Consider the following 23,303-nt stretch of genomic DNA (forward strand, 5'->3'; position numbering starts at 1 on the left):
TATATTGTACATCAACGAACACATTTGGATCTTAGAACTCTCATCCCTATGAGGGATTTGAAAATAAAAACAGTCTTACATTCTCTCTTACTTTTTGTTTTGATTTTTGAATGGGGATATTCTCGTGATAGTCTCAGAACTCTCATCCCTATGAGGATATTTTCGTGATAGCCTAGGTGTTTTTGTTATACTTTTATGATTATGAAATAGATAATTGTCTATTTTTAATAATTTATTATATTCACATTTCCAACCCATCCAAATCCAAGTTTCGAACTTGTAACTGTTCAAATGTACTTAATCAGAAAGAAAACCCATAAATTAAAATTTAGTTATGTGGAACAGTGGAAGAACCCCAACTCCAATTGGAAGCTTATGGCACAACTTGCGAAGAATGCATGTTGAATGTTCCCAGATAAATTTATATAGTATCAGGGTATCACCACCATCTTTTTATATAATGATCACAAGTACTGTTCATGTATTCTGGCCCGGTTCTCTTCCCACCAGAGTCTCGCATGCATCTCCCCAAACCTTTCTCGACTGCACAACATGCATAAGTACACTTAGTTTTAAGTTGTGTTCAAATCAATAATATAACATTTGAAACACTGAAGAATATTGTAATGAGATTTGCAAATCTATCTCAAAATGAGCACTACTTTGAAACAGCCGCTCCACTATAACAAGTGTATTGAACTGAGTCCCAAACTGCTAAGCTGAAATAGCATAATAATGGGGCTTGCAAAAGTAAATTCGCTCAACATTTTGGGTTGATTGATGATTAGCAAAATTAGCGGATCAAATTTCACAAGTCAAATTGAAGGTATTTTTAACGAAACCAATGAAATGGCAGAAACAAAATTAATATTGTAATAAGAGCATGCAGTTGTTATTTAGACCAAGCTCCATGCCAAGATACTGCTAGATCTAGCCCCTTAGTCTAAGGCTATGCCAGTCATAAACACAACTGCATCTTGCAAAGTCTACTTTAGAATAAGGCATTGGCATGTAGAGTAACTTGCTGTCTAGAGCCATGAAACCATTTACAATATGATTTTGTTAACTATGAATATGTTAACAAAATTAGCATATCTGGTTGGATGGCGCGCTGGACAGCAAGTCACTGCACCATGAAACCACTCTTAGTGCTGAAGTGTAATCGTAAAATGCTTGGAAATTCACAAACCTGAATCTAACACGCCTGAGCTCCCTGATTCCTCCAGGCAATGCTCTAATGGTAATGTACACTCCTGGCTCATCTTGTTCAACCCACTCAGTCTCCACATCACTCGCATTGCTGATTGAGAGCTCACCCGAACGATCAGCCTCTCTTGATGAGCTTGTCCTTATAGAAGCGTCCATTGAAGATGTCTCAGTTTTAGCTCCACTTATACTTGAAAGTTTCGGGGTTGAGGTAAGACCTACGGAATCATAGTAATGGCGATATGGCGCAGAAGGGTGCTCAAGTGAATCTGAAGACGAGTAACCCATTCCCATTGGGCGTTGACAATTCCGAGGTAGGGGTTCTTTAATCAATGGTGGTGTCATTGGGCTTTCCCCAGCCGATTCAATTTTAGAACTCTGAGATTCAGATGCAATCAACATAAGATTCATTTCATGTTAGCCCAGTATAGTAGCACTTGTTTTTCTCCTAATTATAGTCAGTCGGGTTGTTTGAATGATTTTCTTCTTAGCATTAGGATTTAGCTTTCTTACATCCAACCAAAAGCTATGCAAGTATATACTTTATAATTGCAAAATTAGTTTCGCTATCATAACTTTCAAAGTTCAACATTTTACCCACAGTCAACAAGCAACCTTACCTCGTCTTCAGACCTTGGTGGGGTCGGAAGTGGAACAACTTGGTGGTTGAACCTCTGAACATTGTAGAGCTCCATGACCTTGTCATAGTTCTCCGCCCACCACCTTTGAGCTTGCCATTTGTTGAACATCTCTCGACTAATCAAAAGATAGAAAGTAGCAATCAGTGCTTGAAGTCTACTACATCATGCTTTCTAAGAAACAAAGGATTGCATTTCAATGAAATAGGAAAGAATGAGGATTGTCTGAGTAATAATAGAAAGGAAAAACTAAAAACTAAGATGATTAAAGGACTATGCTTCTTTCAGAAACTATTTAATGGAACTTCTTTTAGGCCCAATCCATTAACATATTCCATCCAATGGAGTGATGGACACCTTTCTCCAGAGAAAACATTTAGAACATAAGGATTTATGATTGAATCATCTCATTTAGGAGTAGCCTTTTAGTGCTAGCTGAACGTAAAGTAATGGCTTTTGTGCAACGTCAAAAGGGTCCTGATGTATTGGGATCGTTCGGATATTACTTTTTGACAAGGAATTGGAAATTCACTTTCCTACTGATAAAATAGTAAGATAGGGAAAAAAAAAAAAATGTAAATAGCAAAACTAACATTACGAGGAAAACAAGGATAAACGACATGCAAATTACAGAGAACAAATAAGTAATAAACCACTCTTAGTCCATAAACAAACTAAAGAACTGTCAGTATGTAACTACGTAAGAGAAAGAAGTTTAAATTGCTTAAAAGTTGTTAATGGTCAGAGATATCAATAAGTTATAACTCAGTCTATATATAAATTTTAATTTATTTAACAGTGATGATCAATCACTTAATGCTATTCGTTCTTCTTCCATTCTTCATTGCTCTAGGAAAGCTTTTGAAAAAGGCGTCTGACTGTTTGTATTTTGTCCAAATGTGCACCAACTTGTCACCTATAAGCTTTTACTGTTTACCAGTTTACTTTTGGCGACAAAATAGTACTCAAATAAATAAATTTTCATTTAAAAAAATAAAAAATAAACATACATGTATTATTATGTATATATATTATTATTATCCCATTAGAATTTTTGTGTCCAATAAAAAGAATTGTTGAAATTTTTAGGTTTGGCTCATTTATCAGTTTCCCACCTATAAATTTGGATAATGACAGTATACTTCTAAAACTGGGAATATGACTAAATACTTAGAATGCTGAGATATATGTTCCAAACTTCAACAACTACAAAAGGACAAGAACAAAATGGCAAAACCTATATGCACCAGGTGACAAAGAAAACTATATCTTGGAAAGAATTGCACATAAAAAAAAAAAAAGATTCAAACCAGAATAAAAAAAACTAACTAGCCACAACTACATAACAAACATTTTATCCTTTTGTTTAGTGATTCCTGCCTTCCTGGGCAGGCAAAAAGAGAACTAGGAAAAATGGCAATGCATTTACAGGATGCCCTTGGTTGTTGAAAGAGACATAAAGGGTTGTGACACTAAATAAAAACAAAATGGACCTGGGACCAGCTGAATTAAACAGGATGACAGTCAGGAATCAATAGAGTTTGGGTCAATTTTGACCAAGGAGGACCCCAATATCCCATACTGTTGTTAAGTGGCGGGACCTGAGCACCCACATGTGCATATGTCCTGGTTATCCGCTTATAGTTTGTTCTTTCAACAATTTCTACCAACACACATCATCAAAGTGAACTACTTGGAAGCAATTCCATCACCGTAAAGGGCAATAATATGGTACAGTTGCAGAAACAACATTAATTAAGTATCATCATTCCACTTAAAAAATCAAAAGAAAAACAGCACATAAACATGACGGAAAGCATAGACTATCCTACTAAAAAAAGAAGATGCCTGGGTGGGTCATGATTTCGGAACTCTGACTAATTAAAATTGAATACCAGTGGTTGATAACTTGATAATACACATCTTTTAAAGTTTAGGACTACTTCCAAACACATTTAGAGGTTGAATACTAACCACAAATCAGGCTAACAAACAAACAAACCAAACTACTTGGCACAACTCTCGTGTGCAGTATTGAGCTAAAAAAATTTGTGACTCTTTCTATAATTCTGTCTAGTCTTGTGTTGCAACTTGCAAAGACATGAGACAGGACAGATTATAGGGGCAGGCTCAAACATCACTTTCGTTAAGTTTTTGAGAATTCAGCACTGCAATGTTCTTTATTCCAACACATGCTTACCACAATTTGTCTAAAGGCTATGAGAAAACCCTAAAATATTTAACAAAAAGTCACTAGTCATAAGTAATTTTCTATGGGTCCAAAACCATGTAAAATTGACACAAACACACAGATTTATTACCACAGCAAGATTCTTAATTAGAAAGATGTAATTAGCATAATCAAAACTGATACCTGAATCTAATCCGTTTGAGATCATTTCCACCTTGAGGCAAAGAAACAAAAGTAATAAGAACACCAGGTTCAACTTGAGCAATCCATTCTTTAGGTTCTTCTTCTTCCATAAGCACAACAACTGAATCAACTCTCCCACTCATCGATGTTGGTGTTCCTTCACTACTAGATAGACCTTTTAATCTACTCTCAATTTCTTTACCCCATAACTTAGGTGTCGAATTAGAACTCCCAGTTCTTCTATATGAGTAGTGAAATCTTTCTGAAGCTGATAATGCTTCAGAATCAGCATAGTTATGTTTGTGATGATTATTAGATGATCCAGATGAACATGGTTTACAATGTCTATATGCTCCTGATGCCTTCAATGCCATGTCTTTGATCTGTAAATAAAATGCCAAGAATAAATCTTTCAACTTCACAACCAACTTTACGTTCATATAATATATAAAAGCTAACCTGAGAAGTGAGTGTTTTGATGGCATGCTTTGTATTTGGTTCACCATCTTCTTCATCACCTGGTTTATGAATCGATCCACCACCTCCAATTTGCTTTGTACAAGCAATGCACGTCAGCATCTTTTACTAAATCTAAGAGTATGGAATGACAAGTAGTAGTACTACTTTGAAGTAATGCACGTGTAGTTTACTAATGTACTACTAATGTACTACTTTGGAACACTTCAATATACTTGTTGTTGTGTACAAGATGGCATTGGATATATAGTTTGGAAAGTTAAAAAGACAGGAGAGAATTGGAGAAGATGGAGTTGGTGTTGAGGTGATGATCTGCTGTTATAAAAAAAAGAGAGGGGATCCAATCATCCAACTGCTGTACTGTCTCCATTTTTTTCTTTTTCAAATCTGGCAGTTATTGCTGCCAGTCCGAAAGAGTAATTAATACTCCACTCTTTTTCTCGAGGTATATTTATGACTAAGCAATTCCTTGTACCCCAAGAGTTGCACCGATGCTTCATTACTGTCATATATTATTGGTTAGCACCATACAAAATGCCGTTTCTGTTTGATTTGGGCTATCCCGAGGATATCCTTATAGGGATGAGTGTGCCGATACTGTTGGATCTCGACCGTCTGAAAATAAAAAACAAAAAGAAAGAGAGAAAATATGAATTTGTTTTTGATTTTCGAACCGTTGGTATCAGATGTCGTCCCTATGAGGATATCCTCGGGGTAGACAAACTCTTTCTGTTTTTCCATTATATAGAGGCTGGTGCTAGGGGTGTAAAAAATAAATGGTAGGGTAGACGGCCCGTCGCCCTCAAATCATAAAGCCCATATGATTGAGGGGGGTCGGCCCAAAATTTTATGCTATGAGGGTCGGGCATGTGTGGGGCCAACACTTGAATTATATGACCCTTGCGCCTCACCTCGGCCCCTTTAGAAAAATCAGTGGGGGCCCGGAAGGGTTATATAACTTGTCAATTATTCAAAACTCTTGAATGCAACTTGTTCGGACTTCATTAACATATTTGGTTTTATTAGATTTCATTAACTCGATTAACATATTCATTACAAAAATTTTCAAAACCTTTCAAACTTCATTAACATATATAGAATATATGAATATATTCTATGGGATAGTAGATATATCCATATAATACGGTATATATCCTATATAATATATTCACATATTCTAACAATATATTCATTACAAGAGAGAGAACCTCCATCGAGGACATGTTCATACTTCAAACAAATCCAAAACAGGTTTACAAAACAACAAGAGAATTGTTTAAATGCATCATTAAGCTTCATAGTATTCTCGTACTTGATTCTTGATCACAACTTATATTTGCTTTAGTCTTCAAATATTTGCAAAGCAAAAGGATAAATATTTCTGTTAGAGGGGCCTTAATACGGGCTTTGTGAGGGCTTTAGAGGGATTGGTGGGGGGGCCACCTCATGTTTCATATCTAGGCCCTTACCCTCCCTCAAAATATGAGGGTCGGGCCGGTCCTGCCCTCAAATTGCATGCGGGTTTAAATTTGAGGGTTTTTTTTGTCTATGGGCCGGGTCGGGTCGGGCGGGCTGAGGGCTTGAGGGCCGTTTTTACACCCCTAGCTGGTGCAATAGTTCTCCATACCCTCAAAAGCATTCCCTCAAAACCAGAAAGAGTGGCGGTAGTTTTTTTCTCTATCTTAATATAATTCTTCATATATAAAGAGTGTTATTGAAGAGTAGAGAGTGTATTCCACGCTATTTGAAATGGCGGTGTGCACCACTTGAAGTTGCTTAAAACTATTAGACACTAAAATTGACTCTCCATTCTCAAAACACTGTTTTTTAGTGGAATGGAGATAGAGAGTGGATACGCCATTGGACTCAACCTGAATAAACAACTCCATTGTTGGAAGATCGATCCAAACAGACCTCAATGAATCCAAATTAAAGATATTACCTACCAAAAAAGGAGTTACACACTTACACTCACTCACTCACTCACTCAGTGTACTCAACAGTCAACAGAGGATGTTGCAAAATATCAACATTTTACGTGCCAATTAGTAACACTATGCGTGCAGCTTCTTGTTTTTTTTGGGGATGTTGAAACGGCCAACGGGATCACGGAAGTACGGGCTATAATAACTCCGCGAGGCTTGTCCTTTCGAGCGTGCTCTATTTAGTTTTTTCACCTTTTTCCTGTCTTTGAAACCGATCCTGACTCCAGACGAGGTTGAATAAAGTGTTTACAAACAAAATCATTTCTTCACAATAATTACTTTCTACTGCCAGCTGTGATTCATGTAGGGCTAAGGTAACACAAGTGTTTTTTTGCCATTATTCTCTCTGTCAAATCGTAATAAATGAAGGCTCCTTGTGCAGGAGTGCAACCGTGCAGGACCTACATCCACATTCCACACTATGGGACTGGCTACATGCCTACATAAGATTGGGAACTTGGGCCACTTCGAAATTCTCACAGAGCCCAGCAACAATCAATCTGCCTCCAATGGTAAAAATGTGAAACCAAGATCCATTTTTGGTACAGACATTCCATATTTCCATATAGCATGTTCATAATTTTCTTGATGATCTTTGAAGTTGTACTTTTCAGAATCTGAAGCAAAAATTGGTGGCGCACTTTCCAAATTACTAGACAGGGCATCCATCCGTAATATTTTCATTGGACTGTCGTCAATCTAATGAAAAAATGCAACATGTTTCCAAAAAGTAACAAACTACAAAAATATTACAATGAGCAGTTGAGCACATTACAACGTAGAGGGAAACAAAAAGAATATATAATAACCAGATAGCAGGAAGAGTACATCAAGAGGATCATTTGTCACTGCTTACAATATACAAGTACAGGTTAACCGAGCACTGAAATCTCCTTATGAATCAATCGGTTTTCCATCCTTCAATCTCACAAGACTAAGTATAACCGACCATCATCATAACCTTCCTTCTGCCGATCCCCTATGTCCAAGAGATGAAGACCCTGATGAACCAAGTAACTTCATTCTGACAAGTAAAAGAATGGCGAAACAACATCAGCAACTATTCAATGACGCCATTGGAAAAAATAAAGATTGCAACAAAAGTATGAATTAAGAAATCAAGTTGTCACATGAAGCATGAGTTTTATAGGTGTAAGGATCCTGGGTCTAAATTCCATACACTCAGTGAGAACTGAGAAGATATTTATCACACATTCACATTGATATGCAGAATGAATTCCAATGAATACAAGGTAAAGATGCAAGTAACAACAGCTAGTAACCAACTAACCGTGTAGCATAGACCTCGAACACTGACTAGGAACCTAAGTATACAGTACCCTATTACAGTATTACCCCTTCTTGAGAACATTGGCTACTTTCGGTCACCAAATTGCTCATAAGCATTACAGGTACTAGTGCGTGTAAAATTGTCAGAGATTTGTACCATAAAGAAGTTCAGCTCAAGACTAAATTACACACAGAAGGTACACATACAATGGTTGCAACATGATCCCAGACTTACCTGTAAGTTCCTTCATATCAGTTACTTACGGCAACAGGTTTTCACTTACAGCAACATACTTACCAACATTAATTGCTTATAACAACTTTTACCTTAAATTTTTTAGTAACAACTTTTTATTGTAATTGTTCTTTCATAAGTTGTAGGAAGTAGTAACATGTATTTGGTTGTAAGTTTTCTAGGCAAAGGGCAGAAAATTTAACTCTTGCCCTGTAGTTCTTCCATAGTTGTGACTTGTGACAAACAAACATAAGCAGTTTAGGACACTATGAAATTTAAGCACTTTCATTAGCTAACAAGATACATGCAATTTTAATTCTGCAAAATGAATGAGTATTTATGATTCATTCATTCATGTGGTACAATAGATTATAAGTTTCTGACAGACTGACAGGCATGTTTTTGTTTGTTTGAATGGTGAAATGAAACAGATAGCGAAATTACCAGCTTAAACTACAGCTGCAAATTGATCTTTTCGGACCACTTGAAGATATCAGAGTGAACTTGATCACCACCCAATTCTTCGCCTGTCGCCCCTGCTGCAACTCTTATAACATCCTCAATCAGTGCAAAGTTCCCCATTATATCGACATGGGCACCACTCTGGGTGCCCCGACCCTCCAAAAGATTAGCTGGAGGAGCATGATCATATTCTCTAATGAAAGTGTGGATACCCGCAGGATTGAAACGGGTCTTCCCTCGCCAGCCCTTTGCACACATATAGCCTGCACTAAGTACAGGAACAGTTTCATCTCCATCGACTGCAAAGACTCCACCTTTGAGACAGCTCCCCTCAGTTCCACCCTCTGCTGAGGTATCAATCTGGAATGGGATGTAGCACTCAGAAACAGGGCTTAGTTTGTAGACATAAGCCCTTTCTGTGGGAATTCCAACACCATACATAGAATAGATCTCCATGCCAGGAGCATTTGGCAATCTGCAAACATAGCTCATTAGCAACATTAAAGAATGAATTTGTAAAATCAATGGGCTTTAAACTAAAAATCTATATGATATGACAAACTTAATGTACTAATTTTTAACAATGATTACTCATATTTCATTAATTTATAGTTGAACGAAGGTTTAGTGTTAGGATCCTCCAAACTTTTGCTGAAGGATATCTCTTTGATGAATTTGCAAATGAGCAAGTAGGCTAACTGTTGTTATTTCAGGACGTGTGATTTTTTCTTTTTCCTTATAAAAACCATTACAACCAAACAACCCAAAATCACCCAAAACGGCCAAAACCAAAACCACCAATCAGTCCCATCTAACAATTGGGTTAAAAAAATGTGTGTGTCTGAGAAATTCATGGATGGTTGCCTGAGATTTCCCATGTATCTAACATATCCATTACTAATAAAATGGTAAACAGTGTATCCAGGTTACAATATTAAAGAGTGTTAACACAGTATGTGAGGGAAGAAAAGGTAAAAGGTTATCCATGCCAGATAAATAATCAATTTAAACATTATACAGTTTACACTTAGTTTAGCACACATTGCCCCAATCAAGAACTGATCTGAATATGTATAATTTTTTTTATTAAAGCTAAATCATATTGCACCCAAACTATGAAAGAAAAAACCACCCATGAATATGTATAATTAAAAAGAAATCAAAGTATTGTATTTCTCACTTTGTTTCCAAAGGGTTTGACCAATATTTGTAGTCATGGTACTTAGGATCATCCAAGTTATCTGCGATCCCATATGAAAAATGAGCATCTCCACGCTTCATCATCTTCGGAGCAACATAATGAAGGAGGTCCACGACCGATCCAGCTGTGTAGACTTTGTAGTCTGCAACAGCCTTGATTCCGCCAATGCCCATGTCTTGGTATTCTGTCCATACATCGTGGCAGGAACCGTTTGCAAAATTATTCCCCTTGATGGCATCCTGGAGATAGACTGCTACTATTAGGTGCTCTAATTTATACACATGGATATCGAATATGGATAAATTTTACATCCTATGAGCATCAGAAGTTCAAAAAATATCACAACGAAAACATTCCAGACTTCTTCAGGAAGAAACTAGAAAAAAAAGTAATACTGTATCAGCAGAGCAGTCTGAATTATTTAGTTTATTAATATATAAATGGATTTGAAGGAATAGGGTCTTGGGTTTGTTTCTCACCTGCACGAGGGGAAAGGGATTAGGGAATAAAGCTCTAAACATCAAAACAAAAGAAAACAAAGGTGTGAATTGCTGTAGAGATGAATCATAAATAGTTGCAAAATGGTTTACCTAACAACACAGGAACTGTAGTTATAAGATGGTTTTGGTTAAGTTTCCATGGTCTATATTCTAGATATAAAGAAATCATTAAATTGTGCCATCAAGTTTGAGAAAGCATTTGACCTCTTCTAAGAGAGATGATATGTTAATGAATTTACTCAGTCCAAATATATATCTTTATAAGTTAAATAAGGACGAAATAAAAACAAAAGAAAAAAAACAGTAACTAGCTAGAATTCAGTAGCTGCCCCTCCTTGGTACTGCATGGACCTAGTGAAGCATATTCAGGAGCTCAGTTTACATTTTGTATTTTGCTCCTTTGGTCATGTGTTTAGGAAAACTAATAGACCAACTAGCATTTAGCTGGTAATAGCAAGTCAAATTGTAACAGCCCATTAGTTTTGGACCTCTAAATAGGGAATTGCATATGTTAGAAGAGGAGGATGCAATAGAAACTCTCTTTGTAAGAATTTCATAATTAATACAGGTAAGGGTCAGCATAACCTAGCTTATTTCTAAAAGTAAAGGATACTGTGGCTGAATTTTTTGGACACAATATATACAAGATGGAAAAAATCAAACTTACCCTAAAATCACTCCTCTCAATCTGGGAAGAAGGAGCTTCTGCTACATCTTTTCCAAAAGAAACCATCCTTCCAAAGTGTGAAGTTTCTTTTTGAGAATCAACACCTTCAACTTCATTATTGGATGAAACATCAGTATCATTGTGTCTGTGCTTCTTTGTATTACAATCATAGCTTTCCTCAGGAGACCAATCAAGGTCTCCCCAAATGGTTTCTCCCCCTTTCGGTATCATTGACATGGTTGAATCCCATGTGCGTGTCATCCGCATCACATGTTGTAAAGTTTGAAAGCGAAATAAATCCTTGTCCAAAACACCTGGTGCAATTGCCCTGCATGAGCAAAAACACTTCATTTTAGATTTTTTTTTTTTTTTTTTAAATGTATTTACATCCTGAGTGAAAATGAAAACCAGGTATTCTAGGAGATCCCCAAGGAATTGTTGACTACATCTACATGTGAGCACCTAATCGGTTAAAAGGACATAACCTATATTAATCTGCCGACAATGTGTATACAAATATAAGTAAGCAATATTCAGAATTTCAGACAACAGCAGATCAAGTATGTTATGCCGTGAAAGGCAATGGTATGGAAGTGGGTTTGGGTAAATCTTGTTATGAGGGGGATTAGTTTAGATGAACTTATGGAGGACTAAGATAATGTTGTAATGAAAATAAATGATATATATTGTATGGGTTTAGAGTGAAGGCATGTGGTGTGATGTGCTCTTACACACAATGTCCTTTCTACTAATACTATTGTTTTAGTATGTTACATTGACTAAGATAGATGTGTCCATATCCGACACGGATAAGAAGTGTCAGACACGGCTAAATATAAAAAGTTGAGGTATATCACAAACAATATGTGTCCGACATGGGCACGAGGATACACATCCGACACGGATTATTTTCAAAATATGGTCTGTCCATGTAACAGTGTTTTACTGATCACAAAAAAAAAAAAAAATAATAAAAAAATGAGAAATAAAAAATAAAAATAAAAAACAAAGAACAGAAACAGAAACAGAAACAGCACAATCAAAGAAACATGACATCTTTATTTTTTTTTTTTATCGGTAAAGGTGTATATATTAAAATTAAAATAAAAAAGGATGAGATATCCTAATGCGTACAAACAAGAACGGTGAAAAGAACCAAAGGGGAAAGAAACCAGAGAAAAAGAAACATGACATCTTTTCATAGGTAGAGTTACTAAACAAGGACAAATCAAGTTTTCTTCACTCCAAATATCAACCGAGTAATGACCACAGGGGATTCCAAGTAGATACCTCTTATCTGATAGAAAAATATTCTTCTATTTGGGCTTAAAAACCCAACTATGCGTGACATTATAGCAATGCTAACTTTCTTTTAGTAGCTGCAGAGATTACGAGGTGCTACCCATTACCCATACTCTAGAGGCCTGGTAGTAAGATACAAAGACCTTACTTCTTTCTGGATCCTCTCATATCTTGTGCTTTACATTGTACATGGATCACTCTACTGAAAAGAATAAGAAGCCAAAAGTATTTGGAGACTTTGGGCAGTTGTGGAATGCTTCAACAGGAGGCTATCTGTATGGAAAAGTTTATCTCTCAAAAGCTCAGAAGATCATTCTCATAAAGAGTAAAAGCCACCTCATTCACATTTTATCACTCTTCATTGAGTTGTAAAGTCTCTGGAGGAGAATCTAAATCATTTCCTATGAGTACATGCCCAAAACCTAAGGTGGTCTCAGGCTCTCGGCATCCAAAGCCTCAAAGGGTCTGTAGAATGGGAACTCGAAAGATGTTATCAAGGCTACATATGGGACACTTTCTTTGGAGGGAAATAATCGGTTACATAGACACGATCTCTAATCAGATATGTTTTCAATTGGGAAATGGAGAGAGGGTCTGATTGTGGGAAGATCAACTGTGTGAAGAAAAGCATTTGAAGTTAATTTTAAGTGACATTTATGAAACCACCAAATTGGACTCCTATTGTGAAAAAAGGCATAATAGTGCATCTCCTATCCCACACTACACACTAGTACCAAGGCCTTCTCCATTAAAACCCCATACCCCGCCCTCTCTAGCTCAAGCTGCATTGCACATGCTCTCTTCTAAGCTGAGAATGTTTGACTTGTATGCTCCAGCTTGAGGAGGATTCTTTTTTGTGTGTACATTTCATAAGTTGGTTTTATATGGTTTAATGTATTACGCCCTTTTATGGGTGCACTTAATGTACTCTTCATAAGTATAATGAATCTACAACCCTAACGTACAATGGTGGACTGGTGGTAGACTATTTTCCACTTTTCTCTCCTGTTAGAAACCCTAAACCTAAAACTTGGATTCAATGCGTATCAGGTCAACCATAAGATTTTGTTAAATGAGATGCTCCAATTGACCTAGTCCACACCTGAGACTTCGCTTGTAAATGTAATCCCATACAATGTATTTTACTATCCAGATAATATAAGGATGGTAGAATTTTACAAAGTGCAAAGATGTAGCTACACTCTAATAATTAATATCATCAAAGGAACGAATTAAGCAATCATACCTGGCAACAGCAACATCCTTGGCCTCAGAAGAGAACAGCCCTGATATTGCTTTGGGAACTCCTAAAAATGGTCCACCAATGTTCATCACCGCCTTTATATGTTTTGCACACCAGTCTGATCCACCACCACCGCCCATTGGAGCTGGTGCCTCGACCCACTTCATAAAATGCAAGAAGTATAAGACTCCCATCGAATGTGGAAGGACAACCACTTTATTCCCGTTGTTTGTTGCCACCATGAGTTCTATATTACTTTTAATTCTGCTTAGAGTCTGGTCCCGCACCTGTGTCAATTGGGTTTTGGCAATAACATATGAGCTGATATAACAATATTTATTTACAAAGCGTGATAGTTACATGTTACAACACGAAATCTTCCATGCATGTTTACATACTTTTAACAACTAATTATTTATATTTCAGTATTTCACATACCACAAATGACGTTGAATCCTCAATATGATTACCTCAGTGTGCTGAAATGATATTCTCCAGTCATAGGCAGCCATGTACATGGTTTTCTCCTCATATCCAATGCGCGCCAAATTAGCAATCAGAACAGCCCACACAAAGTAGCCAGGTGCAAAATAATCAGCTGCCACAAGTCCAGTGACAGGCCTAACTCTTATACCAGGAGGATCAAGTCCAGATTCGTTATCGAGGGACATGTGTTCAACCCAACATAAAGGCCTGTAAAAGTATGCAACCAAACATCACCACTAATACCAGAATTACCTGTAGATGAGTAGGTGCATATTGTTCAACAAATTAACCACTATCTACATTTCCCAATTGTTAGCCCCTATGACATGTCAATTGGGAATTAAACAAAAACAAGAAGATGAAAATGAAAAAAGAGTATACCTTTTATATACATCACCACTAATACCAGAATTACCTGTAGATGCCTAGGTGCATATTGTTCAACAAATTAACCACTATCTACAAATTGTTAGGCTCTATGACATGTGAATTGGGAATTAAACAAAAACAAGAAGATGAAAATGAAAAAAGAGTATACCTTTTATATACCTCACCAAAAGTACCACCCCAAAGGCGTTTACGAAACAATCCATCAGCACACTGATGACCTTCCCAAAGTTCAAGTCCACCAGTAACAATCCCAGGAACGAAAACAACTGGATGCTTAGCTCTCAAACCTTCTTTCTGCAATTTAACACCAGGGGATCTGGTAATGGACCTGTAATTGCTTCAGTTACATATTGAGGAAATGAAGCTGGCATTGCATTGTATAGAAACAATAAAAGCCACCAAATTGAACAAACAAATCCAATTAACCAACAACAATTGTCTAAACAATTCCACTTCCTCTTTTCTTCTTGTCTATGTTTCTTCTTCTTCCCCTTATTCTTACTCTCATCTTCTTCTTCTTCTTTTTCTTTATCTTCATTTGATAATCTCGAGGTTTCTGAACTTGCTCCTTTTCTCTTTCTCAACATCGAGATTCGTGTTGTTCTAACTTTTTTTTAATCCTTCATACAACACTTGTTCATCTTCTTTATTATGAGACATTTAATTATTGAAAAGCTGATATTTTTTAACGTAATATTTGTCCAATTAGAACGAAACGCGTGGGGTTATGTGGAACGTTGATTTTTCTATTATCTCATCTGACAGCAAACGAAAAAATATCTCTACTACTAGTATATCTATAATGATCGTGGCCTCTTAAATTCATCCGGGACTTTTTCTGACACATAATACTCTTGATGAATAATAAAGGGTGATCTTGGACATACCCATAAAAACACTCCCGTACCCCATAACTAACATAAGTTTTTGTCATACCCCAATAACAGCTTAAATCTAATAATATCTCCCAAATAATTTAGGATATTTCCCATAAGAACAGGGGTAAAAGAATAAAAAAAAAAAAAAAAACAAAATAACGACACATCTATTTGGTACCGTTTTTCAGTAAAAGTTTCTTTCGCCATTCTTCTTCGTCCCTCTCGTTGTATCGTTGTCCCCGTTGTTGATGATGAAGATGAAGATGAAAGGGTGACATTCTTGGCACCTAATCATTTTGGCCTCTATTGTCGATTAATGGATCTAATCCGGTTATTGAAGGCAGAGACATCAACACAAACATTTGTCAAGATGGTATTTGGAGTGGAGAAGGAGTTGAAGGAGGGGGATGGATTGGTGGACTGGAAAGGATTCCCTGACTGGAAGACAAAGCCGGAATCAATCAAAATGCATTTTGAGTTATTGGCTAGGGTGGACGGAGAGATGATATTACCAGAGAAGGTGGTGCAGGTTGACCCAGTTCTGGTGGAGGATAGTGTGGCTCCTAACTCATGGGGAATGTGACCATGTCCAAGGTTCCCATTGTTCACCCTCCCATCAGTCCCTTTACCTTGTGAGTTGGTATGGCTCTTTCTTTTCGTTCTTTAAAGTGTAACCTGTATATTGTCGAGATTTCTTTGTTCCTACTGGATTCAGTGGCCGCGACAAATATGGATTGTCGCCGATATCCAAAAAATGTATAGTTAGACTCATGGCCCAAAATATCGCCGAGATATCCGATATATCGCCGATATATATCGGTAAATTGGTACACCGATATCGATATTTCCGACATATATCCATCGAATATTGAACCCCTTTTTTTCCGAGATATATCGAAATTTCCGATATGAAAGTTTATATCGCCGATATAATCGATATTTCCGAGATAATCGATATATATTAGTTGACTTTTTGACAAATTATTTATTGAAATTTCCGAAATTTCCGATATATCTCGGATATATCGGCGAGATATCCGAAATATATCGGTGAGATATCCGATATTTTAGAAACTTTGGACTGGTCACCAAAAAAACCGATATATCCGATATATCTGATATATCCGATATATCTCGGTTTTTGGGTACACCGATATATTAACCGATATCGAAATTTTGGGCCTTGGTTAGACTCGCAACAGAAAGAGTGAAAGAGCAAGTAAATGATGAGGCAGATTCTTTGTTTTGGTTATTCGCCTTTGATCTTTTACTTGGTTAAAAATGATTCTCTGCGCCCTTACCTTGCTCTGCTACTTTTCAAATATCTAAGCTCTTTACTCTTGATCGTTTTGTCATTGTAATAATCTGCTCAAGTCTTCGCCCTCTGTTGGAGTTCCTTGAAGTACACAGAAACCTCTCCATCTGCAATAGAGTCAGAGATAAATGTGAAGAGTACACCCTTTTATCGCCTAACAAGATTTCTTCATCTGCCATAGATACTCTATACATTGAAGAATTCCTCGACTTTCGTGTATCCAACCTGACCTTTCTAAACTCAGAAAATCCAGAGTCCAACGGTTTAACATAAAGGACAAGAAAAGAAGCCTCTAACAACTGGATCACATAATTTTTGAAGCCTGTATACCGCTCTTGCAAGGCTTTAAACTTTCAATTCTATAATTTGAAACCCAATGAAGTAATAATTCCTTAACCCTAACAAGGCTGAAAACTTTGTGACTGAGAAGTACGGGTACGAGGTTAACGATTTGAAGTCAGACTAGGAGGTTGAGATTAACAGGCACCATTTGTTGTGAGTTGTGACTGAGAAGTTGGGGTGGGATATTGCCATATTGGTATAGAAAGTATGCCAATATATATTCCTTTAGGTTTTATTAAATTAATGTATAAGCTTTGCATCACCAGTTTTAACTTTGTATAACATCGAGTGAAATGTCAAAAATAAGCCACACCCTCCTCTTTCTTCCCGGAGTACCTAAATGCGTTGCTAGCTGCTAGTTTGCTGCATGCCATCAACCGTTTAGTGTTGCATAATGTCGCTTAAAATGATCCCGATAAAAAAGCAATAGTCTATTCTTGTCAGAAATGATATAATCAGTTACTTAATTTCATTAATTGTCCAAGGCGATAATCAGTCAGATTTGGAGGTGCTAATTACTTTGAATGCTTTCTTTAATCTGTGAAGCATGTTTATTGATGAGATAAAAGAATAAGAGGTTATTGGAGAAGAAAAAAAAATGCGGTCTTTTTGTTCTACAGCTGAATCATATAGAGTAAAATGACTTGTTTTAATCAATAAATACCTTGGTACGCCTAATAAAAAAGAAGGATAATTTAGGAAGCTAAATGTGTCTAAAATTATTTTATTTATTTATTTTAAAATTCGGGTACGGGAGTGTTTTGTTGGGTATGTCCAAGATCACCCATAATAAAATCAGATGCCTAGCTATTTATTAATGAAGACTATTTTGTCTTTTTATGTGTTTATAAATTTTCAGTACCGATATTGTCTTTAAATAAAATAATTGTTTAACACCTTTAAATAGGGCCAATCAGTCTTTTCATGTGGCAATATATTAGAAAACCAAATCCACGCAATTCTTAATTGTACGCACTATAAATGCCATTTAATTAACAATAATTAATTGGATTATTTAATAAGAGGTTAAGAAAAAGAAAAGTCTAATTAGAGAATAAGAACCGATTCTTTTCCCTTCTCTCCCATCTCTTCTGTTTCACATAATTTTTTTTTCAACTACTACTCTCATTCTATTGCAAACTATATTTTTGTCTTCCAAAGCATGTGTTCCCATTCACTCAGAAAATGGCAGACGTCGAAGCAATAACCAGAGCAGTAAGATTTTTTTTTTTTTTTTTATAAACTCTTTATTTCGGAAAATAAATTTAGTCGAAACAAACTAACCCATTCGGGTTCAGGCATTTGTGGAGATTCATACAATTATCCCAGTACCAAGGAATGTTTCGGAAGTTTGCAAAAAATGGATTTGTTTACAACTTATATAGCAATGCTTTGCTATTTGACGACTGAAGACAGTAGTTAAGCGTTGTTAATTGGTTTGATATCCGACTCTACTTCTCTGTGTTTGTATTAGTGGAAGGCATGTATGATGTATCGAATCATGGTGTAAATCTGTTTGATCTTTGCCCTTTATTATAATTTGCTTTCTGTTCTGTTCAAAGGCGTTATTCTTTCATTGCTTTTTTGTTTATTCCAAGACTTAAGACGGTGAATGAGTTTTATGAGTCCTTTATGCTGCCTCAAGTATCAAAGTTCTTGGACCCTTTGAATCCTCCATGGAAGCAATGGGTTGAAACATTGGATGGAAACACAAGCATTCCAGATGAAGAGCTTGAAGAAGTCATTAGGACGGCTTGGAAAACATGGAAATTGTATGGGGGCTTTCAAACTTTCTCTCCAGGTAAGTCTTTGTAAGGATTGTTTCATGTATAGGGTAGTATGCTCAGGAAATTGAATGCTTGTACACTGCTTTTGAGTATTTTGATAAGGACAAGAACGGGTAATCTTTTCCCCCATTCTTCCAAAAGAAGCCACTCTTTTTATCTTACTACTAATGCTCTTTTATCTTGGTTATTTAGATATATCACAATGGACGAACTGGAACAAGCCCTCATGAAGTATAATATGGGTGACGCTAAAACAATACAAGAAATCATTGCTGAAGTTGACACAGACAATGTAAGTTTGCCTATTATCTTACAGATATAGTTTTATCCCTTAAAAGAATTTCTAGACATTGTGTCCCAGAAGGGATATATATAGTTTAGTGCTCAAAAAGGCTAGGTTGATTTCAGGCTTGACTTGATGCTATCTCCTTTTAAGTGCTAATTGTGTGAACTCTATTATACCGAATGTTATTCTAGCTATATTTTGGGCTTCTCGACAATTATTCATGTAGCTAGGATGAACCCGAGACCAACTTATTCCTATAGTGGGCACTGCAATGGCTCAAGAGCTATAGAATTTCGAAAAAGATTATGTCATTTTGGTGCAGCATGCATGTCAAGTATGTTTAATGCACAAGGTGAACCAAATCACTATCTGAATTTTGAGCATGGTTCAAATGGTTCTTCAAAGAATCAAAGGAAGTTGTATCGTTTGAGTCATTATTTCATGAAAAAACATGGTTGTTTGTATTACACGCTTGTCCATTTCCACTTTGTTCACAGGATGGGCGAATAAATTATGATGAGTTTGTAGCAATGATGAGGAAAGGAAACCCTGACTTGGTGACAAACAGGCGCGGAAATAGGTTTCAGTCACTGCAATTTGCATCTTCTTTTTTGCTGGGGTCAAAAGTCTATAGCTCCTTATTGTTGCAGTTGTGAGATCACACATGCACTTTCATCAGCTTAGCATTGAGCTTTTCAGGTACATGGTTTTAGAAATGATACACGCGAAAATGAAGATCTTGCAGTAATGGCTTCATATCATTTCTTTCGTGAGCACTTAAAGTTGACTATTTCTATGTGATAAGTGTTAGACCTTTTAGAATGGACATGCTTAGCATCATTAGTGAAGATGATCCCCCAGACACCCAGAATTGTAGAACCTAAGATGTTTGCCCATCATGTTATTTTTATTGATACTCTTACATTGCCTTCGTACCTTTGGCTCTATAGTGTCTATACACTTGGTACCTTGTACTTGTGGCTTATGGTTCAATCCTGATGTGAAATGGTATACTGTGTACTGGTACTTATTCTGATTCACTTTGCAGGTGCCTATCATTATGCATGACGAGAACGAACAAGCTAGAGCATGGAGCCAGGTTTTCAGTGCAGAAACCAGAAAGCAATCTATTCCAGTTACAACAGCATGGCAATTGAATGAGAGAATGTACTTATATTTTTCCATGTTTTGATCCCCTCTACTTGTTTTGACCTTGCAAATGTTAATGGTCTGCTTTATATAGGTATGGGGAGCTACAGGGTCTCAACAAGCAAGAAACTGCAGACAGATATGGAAAAGAGCAAGTTCATGAGTGGCGCCGTAGCTATGATATTCCTCCCCCTAATGGCGAGAGCCTCGAAATGTGTGCTAAAAGAGCGGTTGCTTATTTTACAGAGCATGTAAAGATGTTTACTATCTTCTTTCCAGAAATTTAGTTTCCTGTTATTAGTTGTCTTGTGGTACCTTTGATAGGCCCGGATTTCTGAGCAATTGATAATGTAGCGAAACTTGAGTATATGATATGTCGAGGGGATTTGGGTGGTACGTGTATTTTCCACAGGCATCTGACCAAATTTTTTTACCCTGCAGATTGAACCACAGTTGAAATCTGGGAAGAATGTGATGATTGCTGCACACGGCAATTCATTGAGGTCCATTATTATGTATCTTGATAAGTTGACATCGCAAGAGGTAAACTTTTTTTTTTAGTGATTGTCAAGTATTTCTGCATTATTTTGTGGTGGTCTATATCACTTAGTTTGTTATGCTGTACAGGTCATTAGCTTAGAACTGTCTACTGGGATCCCTATGCTGTACATTTTCAAAGAAGGAAAATTCATGAGAAGGGGGAGTCCCATGGGACCTTCTGAGGCCGGTGTTTATGCTTATACTAGGGTATGACATGTCCCTCCATACTGCTACTAATCTTTCTTGAATTGTTTGCAATTCTGCATTTATGTTTATCGTTCTCACTTGTGTCTCAAGGGAGGGCAGTAGAACAGAATTGTATTATCTATAGATTTATGAGACGACACTAACTGATTGCTAATGAGGCAACTAACAAACAAAAGTTAGGACATGTTGAGCTAAATTGAGATTAACTGTTTTATAACTTTGTTTTCCTTGGTAGAGATTGATCTACGAATCACATGTTATATGAACATTCCCAATACTGTACATCAACCAAACCTGGCCAGAAGGCATGATTGCTATAGAATCTGAGTACCTTTTTAATGTTATTCCGAAATTTTTATCTTGAACTGAACAGAGCTTGTTGCTTCTCAGTTATGTTCTAGATCTTATAACCAAGAACTGATATGTTTGTAAAAAAATTAGAAATGATATAGGATACAATTTTCTTCTTGATAGGATGATCTACTTAGCTATGATTGCTTCTGAGTGGCTTTTGTTTTTGTTTTTTACTTTTTTTTTGGTTTATATATTTATTTATTTGTTTTTGAATAAAAAAAGAAAACTCCATGTGCTATTCTCTGAGAAATCTAAAAATGCTGGAACTCGACGACATAGAAACACTATTTGGTTTCTTCTTTTGAATATGATCTTACCTTATAATTGCAATATCACTTGCCTCCAATGCTGATGCCCCACACCTTGCCTGTCTATAAAATTAGCAATTTCATACCTAATTTCTAACTAGGTTCAACTCTTACTGACTGAACCATTTCTGGGAAGTGTGAACCATATTCCATTTCATTCAACTAAAGGTTGTGGAGTGTGGACAATAAGGTGCAGTTGCGACTGAAAACTCTCACGGTTCTTACTGAGAGAAGAAAATAGTTGGCAATGACTGATATTTGTCTAATTCTTTCAGTGCTTTTTTTCATGTATATTATCACCAGATATTGAAATGATGAAACCCTTTCGGCTTCTTGTATTTCTTCATTGCAGAATTTAGCTCTTTACAGACAAAAGTTAGATGAAATGTTGCACTAATGTGTTGCTGAACAGGTAAGCTATAATCGTGCTAGAACTTTTTAGCACTGTCAGGCTCAGTCTGCTCATTAGTCTTTCTGTTTTTGCAGGGTTGTTCTTCATTGCAACTTATGCTAGATATCTTTTTATGTTTAAAGCAGTACGTGGAAGTGGTTACCTTGTGATAGTTTCTTCCCATTGATAGATATTGAAGGGGTCCCTTTTGTAAGTTTGTTATGTATGTCGATCAAGCTGAGTCGTTTTAGGTGCTTGGCTGTGTATGTGCTTTTTACTTCGGAGCCAATTGGTTCTTAAAACTGTAATGGATGGATATAACTATATAAAAACGTACAGCTTCTTGAAATTTGTCAGTGATTCGTTCATATTTTTTATTTTTTCAGTTTGGGTTCTATACTTTGGTCCAATGCCTTGGTAGGATCCTGTATTCTGACAATCAAGTTGTACACAAACTTCCTCACTGCGGTCTCTGGAAGGGCCTTGTTATGAGCTGGGCTTCTTTTAAGCCCAAATTTAATGGTTTTGGCTGCAGTGTACATAAAGGTTTGCTTTTAGATTCATAATTATGTTGGTGATATTCTTAGAAGGATTGGTCATCATATAAATTAGTTTTCGAACCCGTCCTACAAACAATTGGTCGTTATATTAAATTATTAAAAAAATATTAGCAATTATGTAGAGTTATTAAATATGAAAATTATATTAATCACTTATTCAAATTTATTGCACCATTTCTCTATAAAAGAAAGTACCAAACTTTGATAAAACCTATCGACTTCTTTTTGTTGTTAGGTTTAATAATAAAAGTTTGATTAAAGTTTTGTGGAAATGCCTAATATGGTGAAGATGATATTGAAACTACTTGAATAGTAAGACATTTCCAATCATAATAAAAGAATTATGATACACGCGATATTAAACAAAGTATATTATTTAATGGACTCGAGGTTGATCTAATGGAATTAGCACAAGTGCGACTGTTACCAGATTACCAATTGTTCCTTCAGCTTCATCACATAACAAAGGAAGGACTCCATCTGTTTATTTTTTGAGCATGCTATATGCTGGGCAAAGCAAATATTTTGCATTAAAATGGCAATTGTTTTTGCTCTATTAGCGTATATGCTTTTCTCTCGCAATAGTCTTATGCTCTATGTTGGCTCTTACAAACAATCATGTTTTCAAATAATAGAGAATTAGTGAATTACAAACAATCATGTTTTTTGCTCTATTATTTGACACTGCGTGCAGAGCGCGTGCATCAACTCCGTTGAAATAAGGCAGTAT

At 36.3% G+C, this 23,303-nt stretch overlaps 3 protein-coding genes across 3 annotated transcripts; 1 reads left to right on the top strand and 2 right to left on the bottom strand.

Annotated features, from left to right (window-relative positions):
- Positions 1–222: 222 nt before the first annotated feature.
- Positions 223–5,137, bottom strand: LOC147506954 (protein Brevis radix-like 2). The gene is made up of 5 exons (XM_086599689.1): positions 4,678–5,137; positions 4,219–4,601; positions 1,827–1,962; positions 1,190–1,584; positions 223–543 (listed from the first exon to the last, which is right to left on the bottom strand). Exons 1-5 carry the CDS (start codon positions 4,795–4,797, stop codon positions 465–467), a joined length of 1,113 nt encoding a protein of 370 aa, XP_086455815.1. The 5' UTR covers positions 4,798–5,137; the 3' UTR covers positions 223–464.
- Positions 5,138–7,344: 2,207 nt separating this feature from the next.
- PDAT (phospholipid:diacylglycerol acyltransferase) lies at positions 7,345–15,100 on the bottom strand. The gene is made up of 7 exons (XM_086599690.1): positions 14,605–15,100; positions 14,051–14,273; positions 13,584–13,867; positions 11,036–11,363; positions 9,848–10,107; positions 8,650–9,142; positions 7,345–7,704 (listed from the first exon to the last, which is right to left on the bottom strand). Exons 2-6 carry the CDS (start codon positions 14,249–14,251, stop codon positions 8,659–8,661), a joined length of 1,557 nt encoding a protein of 518 aa, XP_086455816.1. The 5' UTR covers positions 14,252–14,273; positions 14,605–15,100; the 3' UTR covers positions 7,345–7,704; positions 8,650–8,658.
- A 2,916-nt stretch (positions 15,101–18,016) lies between these two features.
- Positions 18,017–22,362, top strand: LOC147506956 (2,3-bisphosphoglycerate-dependent phosphoglycerate mutase 1-like). The gene is made up of 10 exons (XM_086599693.1): positions 18,017–18,206; positions 18,290–18,792; positions 18,971–19,070; positions 19,562–19,763; positions 20,113–20,231; positions 20,308–20,464; positions 20,655–20,756; positions 20,841–20,960; positions 21,975–22,034; positions 22,109–22,362. Exons 5-9 carry the CDS (start codon positions 20,125–20,127, stop codon positions 22,017–22,019), a joined length of 531 nt encoding a protein of 176 aa, XP_086455819.1. The 5' UTR covers positions 18,017–18,206; positions 18,290–18,792; positions 18,971–19,070; positions 19,562–19,763; positions 20,113–20,124; the 3' UTR covers positions 22,020–22,034; positions 22,109–22,362.
- The last annotated feature ends 941 nt before the right edge of the window (positions 22,363–23,303 follow it).

This window comes from Coptis chinensis, chromosome 3 (genome assembly GCF_015680905.1).
Source record: "Coptis chinensis isolate HL-2020 chromosome 3, ASM1568090v1, whole genome shotgun sequence".
Classification (NCBI taxonomy): domain Eukaryota; kingdom Viridiplantae; phylum Streptophyta; class Magnoliopsida; order Ranunculales; family Ranunculaceae; genus Coptis; species Coptis chinensis.